Source organism: Apteryx mantelli, chromosome Z (assembly GCF_036417845.1).
Source record: "Apteryx mantelli isolate bAptMan1 chromosome Z, bAptMan1.hap1, whole genome shotgun sequence".
Classification (NCBI taxonomy): Eukaryota; Metazoa; Chordata; class Aves; order Apterygiformes; family Apterygidae; genus Apteryx; species Apteryx mantelli.
In genome coordinates this window covers 33,685,991-33,702,523 of record NC_090020.1, presented here as the reverse complement: position 1 = coordinate 33,702,523, position 16,533 = coordinate 33,685,991, and the positions used below count along the sequence as shown (strand labels likewise).

General features: G+C 42.5%; 1 protein-coding gene across 1 annotated transcript; it reads left to right on the top strand.

Annotated features, from left to right (window-relative positions):
• The first annotated feature begins 2,283 nt into the window (after window positions 1-2,283).
• On the top strand, window positions 2,284-16,297 carry LOC106493172 (cryptic protein-like). Its single transcript, XM_067316055.1, has 7 exons — window positions 2,284-2,382; window positions 12,376-12,431; window positions 12,917-12,966; window positions 13,068-13,244; window positions 14,138-14,252; window positions 14,359-14,468; window positions 16,173-16,297. Exons 1-7 carry the CDS (start codon window positions 2,284-2,286, stop codon window positions 16,295-16,297), a joined length of 732 nt encoding a protein of 243 aa, XP_067172156.1.
• The last annotated feature ends 236 nt before the right edge of the window (window positions 16,298-16,533 follow it).

Here is a 16,533-nt window from a genome sequence, read left to right as displayed (position 1 = left end):
AAAGTGTTATTTCTTCATTAGACGACTCTTATTGCCTAATATTGCAACCCATAGCTAAAAGTTTCTAGAGATGTTCTTTCTAAGATGGCAATTTATCCACACAGAGTCTGTTCACAGTCTGGGGAGAAGGGTAGTATGCAAAGTCTGTAGAGCAGCAGAAAAACCCTTAGGGAGAACCTTCTAATATCACCTCCCAAAAATATGTTTTAAGTGAACTGCTTGGTATCCCTGTCACATTAATGTATATATAAAACTCTCCTGCTAGCAGCAGAGCGACAGAGTGAATGGAAGGGAGCAGATGTGGCATGGTTCATTGAGGGGCCCTTGCTCCAGATGAAATGAGATATTGTTGTGGCCCTTTGATCTGCAGAGCAGAGGGTCATAGGCTCTTCCCCAGATCTCTTAATGCTGCAAAAGCATCAGCTCCTAATGAAGAGTCAGACTCGCACTGGGCCAAGTCTGAGGGAGAGAGAAGAACAGAGAGATTCAGTGTAAGAGAAGGCAAAATGTCCAAACTGAACATCAGGCTTATCAAGGAGTAGAAGTCATTAGTAGATTAGTGCTTTGACAGGCAGTTACTCATTTCCCTTTTCTCCTTAGTTAACTTAAAACCATGAAGCTAGGAGTTAAGCTAAGTAACTAGTGAGCTTTTTGGAGCAGAGACTTTCTTATTTGGTTGCATCTATCCCAACAGCATCCTAGCCAAGGCGGCAGACAGCCCTCAAACCGAGCAGTGGTAACGGCCAGGAGAAATGTAAAATGCAAATTGTGTTGACTGGTGCAGATGTTAGACGCAGGACGTCCTGTTGAACTTTCAACCACCAGGATAAATGCCTGCCAGTCTCCCGACTCACTCGGTGCACGAAGGGGTACAAAAGCAAAATGATCCTGATCTTCTGCTCACTTATGCATGTGGAGCAAAGCAAACTCATGTTGTTGCTCAATATGTGCAGAAAGAACAACTTCCGAGCCCTGCACAGGGGTAACAAAAGGGTATAGTCCATCCCCATAGTGGATGTTTATTTGTGGTATCTTTAGGTAAAACCCAAGGTACCTGGAGACGATTCTCTCAAAGTAAAATCCTGGTGAAAACAGGACACACACAGAAATTATTCTGATGTAGTCGGTCAAGGTCAGGTGCACATGGGTGGGCGTTTGATCAGATCATTATCAGGATGTTAAAATATTTCACAGCCACAAAGCAGTGCTAGACTAATCATTAGTTCATGTAGCTCTGGATCTGATTTGCAAATTAGCTTACTGGGGGTTTCTCAGGAGTTTATAGATGGCAGTCATAAATTTGCTAAAACCATATATGACACATAGGTGCATAAGCAAATACAGATTTATTGCTGTGGGATCCAAAGGTAGGAGCACTTTGGTGATGTTAACCCTACCAGCACAAACACCAGCACCAGGCGATACAACATGTCTGTATCGAAGGAGGTACCATGACTACATGGCCCCCTCTTACCTAGCCCCAGGTGTGCACTCATCTCCCACAAATGTTCCTACTTTTCCTCACAAACAGAATCTATTCTATTAAACAGATTTAATCTGTTGTGAATACACACATAGCCAGGGCTAGAACTGTGAAAGAAGTTTTATACCACTAGAGAAACATCAGGACAATTGGCTAATAGAGGAAAGTATTTTTTTCTTGTCAATTTTTATGTGTGGAAATGAAGGGCAGTTTTCCAAATGATGAACTGTCATAATCCTCTGGAAATCTGTGCCCCTGTAAAAATAAGAAGATTTAGCAGAGGAAATGGTAGATTTTATAAGTGTTCCCAAAGCATCTATTAAGTGCCAGTTTAAATGAATTAAGCTAAGCCAAGTTTCACCATAAATGTTAAACATTTATTTATCTCAAGCTATAAACTTCACTCAAATTTGCAGATATTTCCTCTACTGTCATTGGTTGGAATGAAGTTTACTGCTAACTAGAATTCCCCAATTGTCTCGTTTCATTTGTAACCAAACAATATTGGGTTAACAAAATACATATACACTGGGTTCTCATTTCAGGCCCCTATATTGCTTGAAGGCTCAAGACATAGTGGAAATCTATTAAATTGGTTCAATCCTTTTCTACCTCTTTAAAAGGGTTACAAGTGAACACTGCTGGAAATCACTGGGCTTGCATTAGTTTACAGTTTTATTCTTCAGTCATTCAGGTGCACCATATTCAGAGGATCTGAGCACCCAGACAAAGGTTTCATTTAAATATAGTTATATCAGTTCAACTATTTGTGAGGCTGCCCACTATGTTTGATCTGTAAAATGACCGGGTTTGAACGAAATAATTGGAGACTTGAATCTTTCCACTGTTCTGGTTTGAATGATGACGTGAACAATGCAGTCAGCGTAACTAAGAAGACGGTAATCTGTGGGAGGAGAAGCAGGGCAAGAAGCTCATAAAAAAATCAGCTTTTCTGTCAAAAAAGTGACATATGCATGCATATAGATACGTATATCACAATGTGAAACTGCAGCTGCCACCCTGTTTTGTGCCCTTCATAGTCTTTACTATCAAGTAAAGTTTGTGTTCCAGAGAAGTCTTCCTATCGATTTACCAATCCTGACTTCTTCCTCAGGACATAATACGGTTGATGATAAAGCAGTCACACTATTATATAACTGCTCACAATATGCCTTTTTACTTGACTCACATTATTTCTACACTCTTGTCTTCAGGGAAGTGCTCTAAAAGCATCCCCGCTGTAACCACCAGTTCCTGCTGTAGTCACTGTCCCATCAAGCTAGTGTTAATCACGCCTAACCTGCAGAGTAAACAGGTTTCTCTGGGTTTCTCTGCATTAGGTTTCTACAATATATCTTTGCTGTCCAAAAAAACAAATACCATTAAGCAAAGTTTGTCATGATTTTCTCACCAGTCATTTCACTAGCCACTGTTTCTTTTCTTCGTCATATAGCCAAGCTTAAAAGGAAAAGAGAAAGCTTTACAGTTTGCAGACGCTTAGTAGTTAACCAAATGTATGTCAATGAACAGCATGAGAAGACTCTTTAACTGACTGTGCAAGACAGCATGCCTTAGACACGCAGATAACTTTATTCCTACAGATACTCCCACCGGACTCTGTACAAATCAGTTCACGTACCAGAATATCTATATCACAGAATCACAGAATCGCTGAGGTTGGAAGGGACCTCTGGAGATCATCTAGTCCAACTCCCCTGCTCAAGCAGGGTCACCTAGAGCACATTGCACAGGATTGCATCCAGGCGCGTTTTGAATATCTCCAGAGAAGGAGACTCCACAACCTCTCTGGCAACTTGTTCCAGTGCTCTGTCACCCTCACAGTGAAAAAGTTTTTCCTCATGTTCAGATGGAACTGCCTGTGTTTCAGTTTGTGCCCGTTGCCTCGCGTCCTGTCGCTGGGCACCACTGAAAAGAGTCTGGTCCCATCCTCTCGACACCCTCCCTTCAGATACTTGTACACATTGATAAGATCTCCTCTCAGCCTTCTCTTCTCCAGGCTAAACAGGCCCAGCTCTCTCAGTCTTTCCTCATAAGAGAGATGCTCCAGTCCCCTAATCATCTTTGTAGCCCTTTGCTGGACTTGCCCCAGTAGTGCCACATCCCTCTTGTACTGGGGAGCCCAGAACTGGACGCAGTACTCCAGATGGGGCCTCACCAGGGCTGAGTAGAGGGGGAGAATCACCTCCCTCGACCTGCTGGCAACACTCTTCCTGATGCAACCCAGGATACCATTGGCCTTCTTGGCCACAAGGGCACATTGCTGCCTCATACTTAACTTGGTGTCCACCAGCACTCCCAGGTCCTTCTCCGCAGAGCTGCTTTCCAGCAGGTCAACCCCCAACCTGTACTGGTGCATGGGGTTATTCCTCCCCAGGTGCAGGACCCTGCACTTGCCTTTGTTGGACTTCATGAGGTTCCTCTCCGCCCACCTCTCCAGCCTGTCCAGGTCTCTCTGAATGGCAGCACAGCCCTCTGGCATATCAGCCACTCCTCCCAGTTTTGTATCGTCGGCAAACTTGCTGAGGGTGCACTCTGTGCCTTCATCCAGGTCACTGATGAAGAAGTTGAACAAGACTGGACCCAGTACTGACCCCTGGGGGACACCGCTAGCTACAGGCCTCCAGCTAGACTCTGCACCGCTGATCACAACTCTCTGAGCTCTGCCATTCAGCCAGTTCTCAATCCACCTCACTGTCCAACCACACTTCCTGAGCTTGTCTATGAGGATGCTATGGGAGACAGTGTCAAAAGCCTTGCTGAAGTCTAGGTAGACAACATCCACTGCTCTCCCCTCATCTACCCAGCCAGTCATTCCATCAGAGAAGGCTATCAGATTGGTATAAACCAATATAAACCAAAGATTAAGCCCAGGACTCTGTTTAAATCAAATGACCGAAAGGACTTTGTGTGAATCATAGCACACTAACTTTTACTGAGATATTCATGTAAGAAAAATCATGCAAGTTAGAAAGATTTGGGGAGGTGGTTAAAGCAGGTCCATTTTACCCTGAAAAGTTGTATTGCTATGAATTACTGAAATGAGAGTCTGCTCATAGAGCAAACAGACTATACTTTTGTAATGATACTTCATCATGCTGACCTTAAAACATTTCAGAAATACCATGTAACAGTGTAAGCACAAACACAATTATAAGCTTGCTGCCGGTTATTAAGCTCAGTGAAAAAAGATGGAAACAACACCAATCACTTTTTCTTAAATCTCTAATCACTCTACCTAAAACCAAAAGTGATCTCACAAGACTAATTTCCAAGTCGAGCATATGCAGAGATTTGCTCTTTCCCTAAGAGCATGACCCTATCTGTAGATATCCCGCTGTCACTTTTGCCATCCAACCTTTTAATCCCGTGGCTGGCGCAGAGCTCTCCCGCACACTGAAGCTACCTGTTGCTGACAGAGTGACGGCACCTTTCATTCTGTAGCCCTGGGTCTGATCTAACTACTTAAAACCATCCTTATATTTCTCACTCATGAGGTTTCTAGTTCGATGTTTATCAGGGGATTTTTTTGTGTTCTCAGCAGTTCACAGACTGCCTCTAACATCCACAGGCTAAAAACTTTCAAAACTGTCTTTTGATATGGCACTCTCCATTCTGAGTGCCTAGATTAAGATATTAAACATTGGCCTCTTTTGACAAATGCAGCTTTTCCCAAGCATCGTTCCAAGTGTGCTCACTCTAGTTTACAGATGTATTTTAGAGATGCCCACCTACACAGCTCCAGTTCAGTTCAAACAGCTCCCCAGCCAGCATGGAGCAGACCTTAACCTACTGTAATGGCAGAAATTCTGCTGGTCCTTCAGTACACTCTTGTGGAAAAGCAAGCTGGAGCACAAGCCATCTGCGAATGGTGGCACATACAGCACATTTTGGATGGTTGGGCCAGGGCTGAGCTGGAAGTCAAAGCTTTGTTGCTTCCAGGTTGTGAGCTCAGCAGGACATTGCATCTTCTGCCTTGCATGGAGGCAAGGTACCACCAGCTAACAACATGTTACCTCTCTCTCCCAGTTCCTAAGATTTTCAACCATCACACTTAATTTGGGAAAGATATCACACCACCCTTGAAAAGCTGCAAAAGCTTGCGCAGTCGTCAGTGTCTTGATAACTTGCCCTAAGGCCATGGTTTTACAGTCACTTTAATCCCATATAGAGCTATACTGCCATAAAAAGGAATGGGCTGGATCACCTCTGCCTCTTCCAGCTGTTCACTTTTGCTCTCTCCCTGTGCAATCATAGCACTCTAGAGCCCATCTGGCTGAAAACTAATGCACCAAAAGTGATTTTTTTCCAGTCTTACCAGTTCTCTAATCTAGCTCCCAGCATGGCTCTGTGAACACCAGAGCTGGCACAGGGGAATGGGAGCAATCAAGTGGAGACAAAAGAAAGGTCTGAACTACTTCTGATAGAAATACAAATTATTATATCGCATTATGTCTATATGTTAATTGTTACTGACATTTAATTACTATTACAACAGATTAAAATAACTGCTGAATCTCTCATTTTTGCCTGCCCTTCCTGCTGCCTACAAGGATTACTCACCAAGAAGTGTCATAACTGTTTTTACACGTATCTCATTACTCCTATGCACTTTTGCAAAGTGCCTTTTTTACATATACATGCTGCCTACTACTTTGGATTTGAATCAATGGATTCAAGGAAAAAAAATAAGAAGGGTGAAGTGAGACACTATGGTTTAGGGTAATCTAATAGCCCATAAAAGCTGAAAAGGAGATATCCTCCCAGTCTCTTTCCTTCAGCCCCTGGATCTGAGCCACCCCTTCCCTCATCCCTCACGCCAGCTCTGATGCTTGCTGGACCTCTTGCTGAGCTGATTCAATTCACTAAGCCAGAAAACTAACCCAGCAAAAAAATAGCAGATAGGTTTATTCCAGATTAGCAAATGGATTCAGCTGAGTAAAGGGCCCAATGCCACTGGAGCCAGTGCAAGGGAGGGCACAGGACCCCCTTCAGCAGAGGCAAACTATTACATTGTCTCAGCTATAACACATAGTTTCATCCTAAAGTAATGCCAGGGTTCTTGGCTAGTTGTAAGGACAAAGACAAGATCTGTTCCAGAGTTTCCATTCACAGCAGTCTGGGATATGTGTCCTAATCCCTGAATTAGGCTATGGGACCACCACTGGTTTTGGGTCCCTTCAAGGCTTTTATGAAATGCTTTTATGAAATATCGTGCCATACAAACCCAGTAGGCTTTCTAGGGTCATATCCTACTGCAACAGTAGTTGCAGTAGTAACAACTGTTAACAACAGGCTATGCCACACTTTGATATTTCCAGGTGAAACTGAGGGGAGACGCCTGACAACCATTCAACCTTTGAATTGCTTCTGTCTTTACTGCTAGGGTTGATCAACTGGTGGGGTGAAAATTTCACTCCAGTTTCAGCTGACCACACCAAACAAGGCCAGGTCAAAATATGCCATTAAACTCAAGCAATTGCATTTTATTTATGGAAAAGATAGTTTTTCAGATAGATACCTAAGATAATTTTGCAAGAAAGATATAGCTTCAGTGCATGACTGCACTAACAAAGTGTCCCCCAAATGGTACCTCAGTAAGACTACATGACTCTCAGTAGGCTCTATACAATTAGTAAGAGCCTATTCTTAAAAATGAAATGTTCACACAGCTACCCAAATGGTGGACACTCCCTTGATAGTATAATGATGGAGGAGAAGAAGTTCATTCAGCCAAAAATGTGGTAGAAGCTCAACAGTATTGACCCTGTGAACATACATTAGGGCTCACTACAGAGTCTTGGGTGACTTAAAACCTCATCTTTTCTTTTCAAACTTTGAATGAAATGATTGTGGAAAACTTCTTCTTTGCTCAGTAGTCTCCTTTCTTCAATAAATCATTTCATTTTTTTGGAAAAGAAAAAAAAATTCTGAGGTTTGGAGTCTCTTGGTGTTGGGATTGGTTCATTTGCCAAAGGACTCTTCCCTCAGAGGAAGATGGCCAGGGTTTCCTGATAACACTTCCACCGTGTCCCAGCAGAACAATAAATTGTCTTTTGCAGTACCCAGGACACATGAAATATATTCGTTTTCATTACACAGTTGCACTATTATATTGATTTTTTTCATTCAGTTTAATGACTAGCCACTAGACTCAGTAAAAAGAAAATCTACAGGATGCTCTGTTACAAAGCTGGTTTTATTCCATAAATATACAGTGACAAAGCATTGCTTGGGCATGACATCTTTGTACCACATCTGCATAAGGTTCTCTCTCCAACTGCTATAGCTGTTTCCTCTCATTTAGTGATGAGATCCCATCTTGTTTGTACTACCCTTCATCCCTGTCATCAGAGAGCTGCAGGACAACTCTTCTACTTGTCTGTATTAGTCAGTGCTAATATGATGAGCACGTAGAAGGTGGTATCGTTATCATGTGGATATATAGGCTGTGGTTTATTTCCTATGGAGGAGAATGACAATTTAAATTTATGAACTGAAATCTATTTACAAATTCCACAGTCAGTTTAATTTGGTATAGGACAGCTCTGTTGATGAAAGGGGCTGCCCTTCACGTGTCCACAGCTGCTTATTCCTGCTTCCCCCTTCTGTCAGCACTAGTATTCATGTGGCAAACGTGTCAGGGAAATAATCCATCTGGAGACTAACCATTTTTTTGCCATCTGAGTTTTCAGTCAGATAAACTCCCTGCTCCGGCTCACTTGTGGTGCACAGACACTGCTGGCAGTGTGAGGGAAGCCGTGGAGCAGACAGACCATAGTGCAAGGCAGAAGGGGCTCATGCTTTCATCAGCATCAGCTGTTCATCCCCACTTACATTGATCATGAACCTATGGATTAGTTAAACTGATGCCAATCACTGCATGGATTATCTTATTTTCCTGTTTCTTACTCCCTCAAGTCAATTACTGGCAGATTCAAACTAGTCCAATGTAAGCCATTCTTAACCTGAAATAAGAAAAGCTGCTCAGGGCATTTATACCACTCACTTAAACCAGTAAGGAGTACTCCTATATCTACACCTCATACATACATTGAGAAAAAGAAGTAACAAAAGCAACCCCTATAGGGATCCCACAGAAAATGCCTTACAGTAGAAGAGCCGATCTGGCCAGCCTATCTTGAGAAAGTCCTGTGAGAACATAACAGAACATTCAATGTAGCAGCTGCAGCTGACAACAATAACAAAAAATCTGAGGCTGGCCTAGTATTAGGTCTTTCCATCCAGCATCCTCGCTATTAATGAGCTAAGCACCCTGAGAGCACCCAGGTGGGAACACCTCACCTTTGCCCTTTCCACAGAGAGCTGAACTTCACCCAGTCTTTGCTTCCCAGGTTTCTCAAGCCAAAAAATAAATGCCCAAGAGATAGCTGCTTTCCATTGTTCCATATTCTACATAACTAATTTAAGACTGCACCACTCTGGTTAGCAGTCTGGACCAAGTCCTAAAGTGGAATTTGGGAACCTAAAGCTCTCCAGTCAGCAGACATGTTGGCCGCACCAGCCATCATTTGATTTTCCATACCCCTGAGCAGGTTTTCCCATGCAACTTCCAGAAAGCCAGGGACACATGCGTTTTCATCTTTCTCATTTCTTTTTCTTTCTTTCTTTTTTTTTTTTTTTTTAACCTATGGCTGCCTCTGGTCCTCAGACATCTATTGATTCTGCAAAGTGCTCAGAAACACTGAATATCAACACATAAATATGCTTGGTATGAAACACTAATACAGCAAAAATCATCACTTGTTAACTGTGCTTTATCCTTCAGTGTAGTCCTCCACTCACACGTTGGGCATCAGTTCCAGAAGACGTAGGTTATGGAGCTACAATGCCCTGGATGAGCACAAGGAGGGTCATACTGCCTAATAAAGTACCCCTGTGTTTTCCTACCACCTTTATCCATATAGACCACTTGACCTACTGTAGCAACTAACAGCACTAAAGACTCCTAATACTTAACCGATGTTTAACCATCTCTTATGTACACAGCGCTTGACTGAAATTTTCAGGGCCAGCTCTTTGGCTGGCTCCACTCTTATCTTATTTAAAGCTGATAAGAGAGGTGCGTCTCTCCTTACTGCAGCTCCTCTCAAATCCTTGGGCAGAAGCAGTAGCTTTCTGGTAGATATGGTCGACAGTAAGCAGCAGCACTTTTCCTCAGCATCACACCAGTCCTGCCTCCATAGGACAGTTGGGCAACATTGGCCTCCTAGCAATTTACCTCTTCTCCACACATACGTGTGCCTTTTTGGAGAGGCTTTAGGAAGAAAGGAGCAAGGTATCACAGCGAGCAATGTTTACCAAGTGCTTTATGGCTCCCCAGGCTGTTAGCTCTTGCATTTACAGGGCTGACTTCTGATCTTAAACAAATGGTACAGGGTGTGAAAATTGATCAATATTTCTTTACTGGCACTGAAAGTTACCCCCAGTACAGAGCTGGGAATCCGATACCCAGAAAAGCTCTTCAGGAGAGCTATATTGACACTGCATTTATTAAAAAGCTCAGCAAGTGTGACGCTCCTGTATTTACTTATCTCTGTTTACTTTTTCTGCCTTCAATCTATGGGGAGGGGAAAACCAGCAAACTAGATCCTAAATGACAGCGCTTCAGGTCTGCAGACTGTAACTTAAAGTGATACTACCAGCTAGACCAGGTTGAAACTGAATGTTTTCTTCCTGATACAATAAAGAGTAACAAATGTAATTTAACTATGGCTGTTCTTTTTGAACTCCAAACACTGTATTTTACAGCTAAAGAAAATAGAGGCTTGAACTCAGTTTAAAATAAGTGTCGTTTGAATTGGAAGTGCTTGACCTAAAGAAATATTTTCATATTCTGATAAAACTCAAAACATGCACGTATTGTCAATACATGCAAACCTGACACCTCTTTCATTTTGTGTGAAACACATTACAGGCCTAATTTGGGGCAGCCATCTATACTTGTGACAGTACTTGAACACACTTCATAGGATTTAAGCAAGTACCCAAACCTCGACATATGTTTACTTCAGAAGTCCTCATGAATCATAGCAGGTAGAGGCAGACAGTATACTAGTGAAAGACTAACCTGTCTCTCCAAAATTATTGCAATTTAAGATAGAAGAAACAAAATTCCTTCCTGTGTTAACATATTGTGATTTTTATCATGACATTCTTTGTATTAAATATTTTAACTACATGTGGAAGCATAAAAATTCTTCCAGTGAGCATTTACCTGGTTACGCACAAATGTACATCAAAGACACTTAATTCCAAAAGATCTGGTACTTCAGTGCAAGCCTGGAACAAAAGTAAATTTAGATAAACCAATTTAAATTGGTAACAAATGTAAAATAGACTGTGAAACAAGTTACCATGTAGCTAAAGGAGTTAGCCTACATCTACCAGAAAATAGTTGAGCTTAGATCAATTACAGTCAACAGTTGTACCCTCTCTGTGAGTGCTGTATCCGCTAAAGCTAGCATAAGACAGCAAGCATTTATTGCAGAAACAGCAGTTTCATGTCTCCAGCCATGTACCTCTGTCCTCTCCAGAGATTAGTGTCCCTACAGGAGACATGAGGGAATAGATCCTCAGAACAACCCCACTGCAAAGCCACTTGACTTAGTCTGGACTGTTCTCCCTATAAATTGCACCAACCTTTATACCAAACTGGATGAGGGGTGTTTGCAACTTCCAAACCATTAGCTTAGATGGGGCAAGGCAGACAAGCATCAACCATGGGGAGTTACAAATGGCAAGAGACCACACTGTCTTTAGCCACTACAGCAGTTTCTTCAGTGAGGGTCTGACCCATATCCCTGCTGCGCGCACAGCGATGCTAGCCCAGCTGCAGTTTGTGCCACCCTGATTTGCACAAGTTTGGTAAAAGCTTCCCTCCTCCACATTCTCCCCCCCCCCCCCCAATGAAACAAAGTTGTATCGCTGCCCTTTCCTGTTACAGCTCAGGTAAAGGCAATGCGTGCTCTGGGGGAGCAGTTCACAAAAAGGCTGCCCAAAGGTGCTCTTTTACCACTGTCCAGCTGTAGGTCTTTGTGTCCGAGCTGCTGAACCGTAGCAAGGTTGTGTGAGTGGTCCTACACCACTCAGGGCATGTGGTTGGTCTAATTTAGGTGTCACAGACTAGGAATATTCACTAATGGGTCTGTCGTGGGAAAAAAATTCAAAAGTTATTTTAAGAGCATATTAAAGGCTCTTGCAAGATACCAGAACTCTATCAAGAATCATATGCTGTTTTCTGAAGTGCTGCTGATAGAAATCTGTAATGCAGGCACTATCTAAGGATTTTCTTTGCTGCAAAGTGATACAACCTTATAGTTAGAGCCATCTATGGCAAACTGTATTGGAGACAAGACATTTAGGTAGGACTGGGGCTTTTCTTTTCTTTCCCTTTTTTTTAAATTTCGTTATATACATACTTCTGTTCTGTAGAATTTACCGTTTTCTTTTCCCATGCAGTATGTGGCATCAGTGTATTTTCTGACATTAACAAATAAGCTTTGGAGCTGAGATCTCCTGGCTTGGGCTTTTTTGCAGTCATGGGCCCTTAAGTTTCCCCCCAGCAGCAGCTGCTCCCACCTCGCTCCACCCTGCCAGCAGGGCATGTAAATCAGGGGCAGGCCAGGGACCCCCGTTCAGAGAAGTGGTCACTGCCTCTCAGCCCCGCAGTCAGGGCTCAGCCAGCGGTGCCGCTGGGAGCTATGTCTCTTCTCTGCTGTCATAGGCTGGAAAGACAGAGAAAAGTGTCCTCCAGCCTCCTTTCTGCCTCCCCGGGTGCCACGCAGGGTGCGAGGACTGCTGCGCGCAGGAGCCCGCAGTGAGGGCTCAGGACCCTCCACACGAGCTGCCAGAGGGATCTCACTAGCGTTTCGGGCTCTAGAAAAATGCACCGGGGACATCACGTTAGGTAAGGTGTCTGCCCTGCCAGGTACCTCCGCTGGCCAAGGAGGCCTTTCCTTTCAGCGGTGCTTTTGGGGGAGACAGCCAGGCCGGGAGACTGACTGGGACAAATGTGCCTGGAACTGCAGATCACATGAAGGCTGATGTTTTCTTCTTGCCTTTGCTGCTTTTGTAATTCACTGGTAACAACCTAGTTGTGTTCTAGAAACGTACAGAGGAAGCAGTTTGGTCTGGTTGTCAACTAGCGAATATATGGAATCTGCGGCTTTCTGAAAGAAAATGTAATGTACGTGTCCTTGTGATTTTTTTTCCCAAGATAATTTGAGATTTTTGATGTGCTAATCCAAACTACTGCTGGCATAAAATTTTTATGATATGCACTATATTAATAGTTGTTAATGCTTTGAAAAAGCATTTTTTTTCATTTTTTGTTTTGGCGTGTGTGTCTTCATCCCATAAATCAATTTCATCTCCTTTTTTTTTTTTTAATAGAATTCTTTTTACTGTGACTCTAGTCTGGCAGGCCATTCATTTAGGAAAAGGTAAGGAAAATTTCATGTTCCCCCCCCCCATCTTTCTCTTGTACCTTTACAGCATTGCTTCATCACAAGCTACCCTCTTTTCCCTATTTGCACTTGTCAAGGCCGTGAAAAAGAAGAACATGAAAAAGATGTGGAAAACGTCAATGCCACAGCACAAAAGCAACAGCCTAAAAATGAAGGGACTGTTATAAATACTCTCAGTGACATGAATCAGAGTTACGAAAGCAGAAAGCAGCAGCATTCCAGGACATTTGTACCTTTCACTGGGATTACAGAGAGTAGGTAACCATAAAATTGCTTTTTTAAATATTATATCACAATAATGCTTTGACTGTTCTCCTGAGCACTGACTTGGCTGGCAGATTTCAGCCTGTTGAATTTATAGGTGAGCCAATTCAAATTATTTTCGTGCTCACTTACAAAGTAGTGATAAAGATTTAAGGTAGAACTTTTATCTTTTAAACTACATCTTTTTTATCTTTTAAACTACATCTTTTTTATCTTTTAAACTCGACCTTTTATCTACAAACTGTTTAATGGTGATAATAGAAAATAGAGAAGGATACTAGGAATTAAAAAAAGGGGTGCTCCCTTGGACTTCCAAAGTGTTTGTTAAATTCTGTTCATTTTGTAAAATTTGCTATATTTTGCGGCCAAAAAGTATTTATTTCCAGGAAAAAAGACAGTTTGATATCTGTAGGCAAGAGTACTATCAGAAAAAGCAAGGGCAGATTTTTGTTTCCTAGCAGATACGTAAAGATTTAGATTGGTAGCTCTGCCCCAGGCACTTGAGAAACAGCTGAGGGAAAGTCCCCTTCCCCTCTCAAAAACAAGCAGCACTAGCCTTGTTTCGTAGTGTGACTGAAACCTGCCTCCGCCAAAGCAAAATATTTCACCTGAGTCCATGCTGCTTCTGCAGGACTTGCCAGGCGTTGCCTCTTGACCATCCCGTAATCCCTAGTAGTTTGCTTCTAATCCTTAACTAAACAAACTCGGCTTAACTGAGCAAACACTCCTAACAGGCAGCTAATTTTATTGTCTCTAAAGACAATAAAACTAGACATCCTTAAGATCCTTTGGCAACTGCAGGAACCCAAGAGAACAAGTGAGGAAAAGAGGAGGTTCGAAGCCCCCCTGAATTCTCGGGAAAACAGGTCATATTGTCTTGCAGGTAAAAAACTGAACAGGCATTGTTGCCAAAACGGAGGGACCTGCATCCTGGGGACTTTCTGTGCTTGCCAAAAGCATTTCACCGGCAGATACTGTGAATACGATGAGCGGCAAAGGTAAAACCCAAACCCAAACCAAGCAGAGGTGGACAGAGCTGCTCCAGGTGGTTATTTTTTGTGGGGGATTGGGGATGCCCCAAAAAGTCTCCCTTGTCCTTGACAGCAACTGCGGCAGCGTTGTCCATGGCGCCTGGGTGCTGCGGGGCTGTCGGCTGTGCCGGTGTGGCTACGGTACCCTGCACTGTCTCTCGGACATCATGCACGGCAACTGCGGTAAGGGACAGCACGTTCAATCACCCTGCTTTGTTTTGCGCTTAACAGAGTTGCCTTTTGCAAAGGTGGAGGACCATGTATATGCTCTGTTTAAACTTTCGCAGTGGCCTACCTTGCTTAAGAGAATACATTAGTGAGACAGTAAATGGAAGAGCTGTCGCTTGCGTAGTACATCACATAAAATACTTGGAGATCTTTATAAAATTTCTGTGCAGTTGGAAACTAATTCCCCCATTTTAATTGAAAATTACAATGATAAGTGTTTCTGCTGTTCTGCAAACCTGCATATGTCCATGACTTCCCATTTAACCAGAACAACTTGTGTAACTAAGCTACATCCAAGCATAAAAAAATCCTTAAGTTGGAGAGAATTAACCATACTTGAAAATCATTAGGTTGAGCTGGTAAGGTAGAAGTACAAACCAGTATTATATTAGAGAAATCAAAGTATTGAAAACTTACATGATCTTGCATAAGTTACTTAACCCACAAATGGCAGAAAATGGGTCTGAATTGAGATCCATATGATAATCTCCAAAATATTCTTATATAGAGCTCTAAGACTGAGCGCACTGCACAAAAATGTGTAGTCATAAGCCCTGATTTGTGTCCAGTGGTAACGTCTACATTTTCATACTCCTAAGCGATGACTCGTAGGAGTTTAACATATCTCCAGGGGCAAAGCCAGTACAAAACATTCCTGCCCTCCTCTGTCTGTGGTGACTTGCTCCCATCCTGTACAGTAACTTCTCCTTCAGTTGTGCTAACATCACAGGTTAGCAGGGTAAGGAAACAACAGACCTTTATAGCTTCAAAGATTTACTTGTACCTGAGGAAACTGTCAGGGACTTGTTTGGGGAAAGAAGAGGCGATCTGAACATTGCACTGAAGCTATAACTCCTCAGTTTTGCCATCCACTTGGAATAAAACACATATTTTAAAACGTGAGCCTCTCAGATCCCCAGGGAATGTCCTACTGCACAATAAGCATATAAGCCCAGCAATGTGAAATGCTTAAAAAAGCAATTATTCCTATCTTTGCAACCACAGCCAAAAATACTTTTGCCTTGAAGTCTTCTCTGCTGACTACTTACATGTGGCAACTAAGCAGCACCCTTCAGAAGAGCTAAATGCTTTCTTGCTGATTTTCCTTGAATGTTAACTCTGAATCAACCCTACTGCTGCTTGTTACAGGAGCAAAGACCTAATAGGCCTGGCTGGGCTCAGTAAAAGCAGTCTTACTGCTCCTGAGCTCAGCTTCAGAGGCAGCAAAGGTGCCAGATTGAATCAGCTGCTCTCCCCCCATGTGAGCGAGGGTATTGCTTTCGGCTTGTGCTAATGGCTATAAATGGAGGCTCTTCCTGTTAAGGGAAGGGTTAAAAGGCTCCATGCAGGCTTGAGTGCATACCTCTTGTGAAGATCTTGCTCTTGCTTTTGCTGAGTATTTACTTTTGATTATTCTGTGATTAATGCCTGCAAGAGCTGATAAGTGCTATCAGTTGCTCCTCAAACGATCATTGATGGGACATCTATTCACATCTCCCCCCCAGAGAATAGCTTCTTTGATTGGCTTTAACAGCTGATACCTTTAACTTAAGTACCTGTGAGATGTCGGAGAAGTTTCAAAGTATGTTGAACATCCTTATATTTTATACAGTTTACCTTTTACTCTTGTTCACCATTTTATTGTTGATATTTTTGTAGATCTGAAAGCAGAAGAGGAGGAAATGACCAGACTATATTCTAATGGCCTAAGATTACAGCAAACAGCGTTTGCATTCTTTTGCCTACTCCCCTTCCTCCTGGAGCTCTGCTGCTGGCAGCTATGAAACTGCACAAAGGGAAATATGTCTGGGTTCATGTAACCCTCATCATGAGTCGTATGCAATTTTTTTTTCTCCTGTAAACTAGGTGATGCTTCCACCTGTGTGCTGAAGGCATACTAAGAAGTATTTAGTTAATGGTGAAACTTGATTATTGGATTATTATAAACTCAGACTATATGAATGTGAAGTATTTATTAATATTATTTTATTACTACTATTAATGTCCCATTCTAACAATT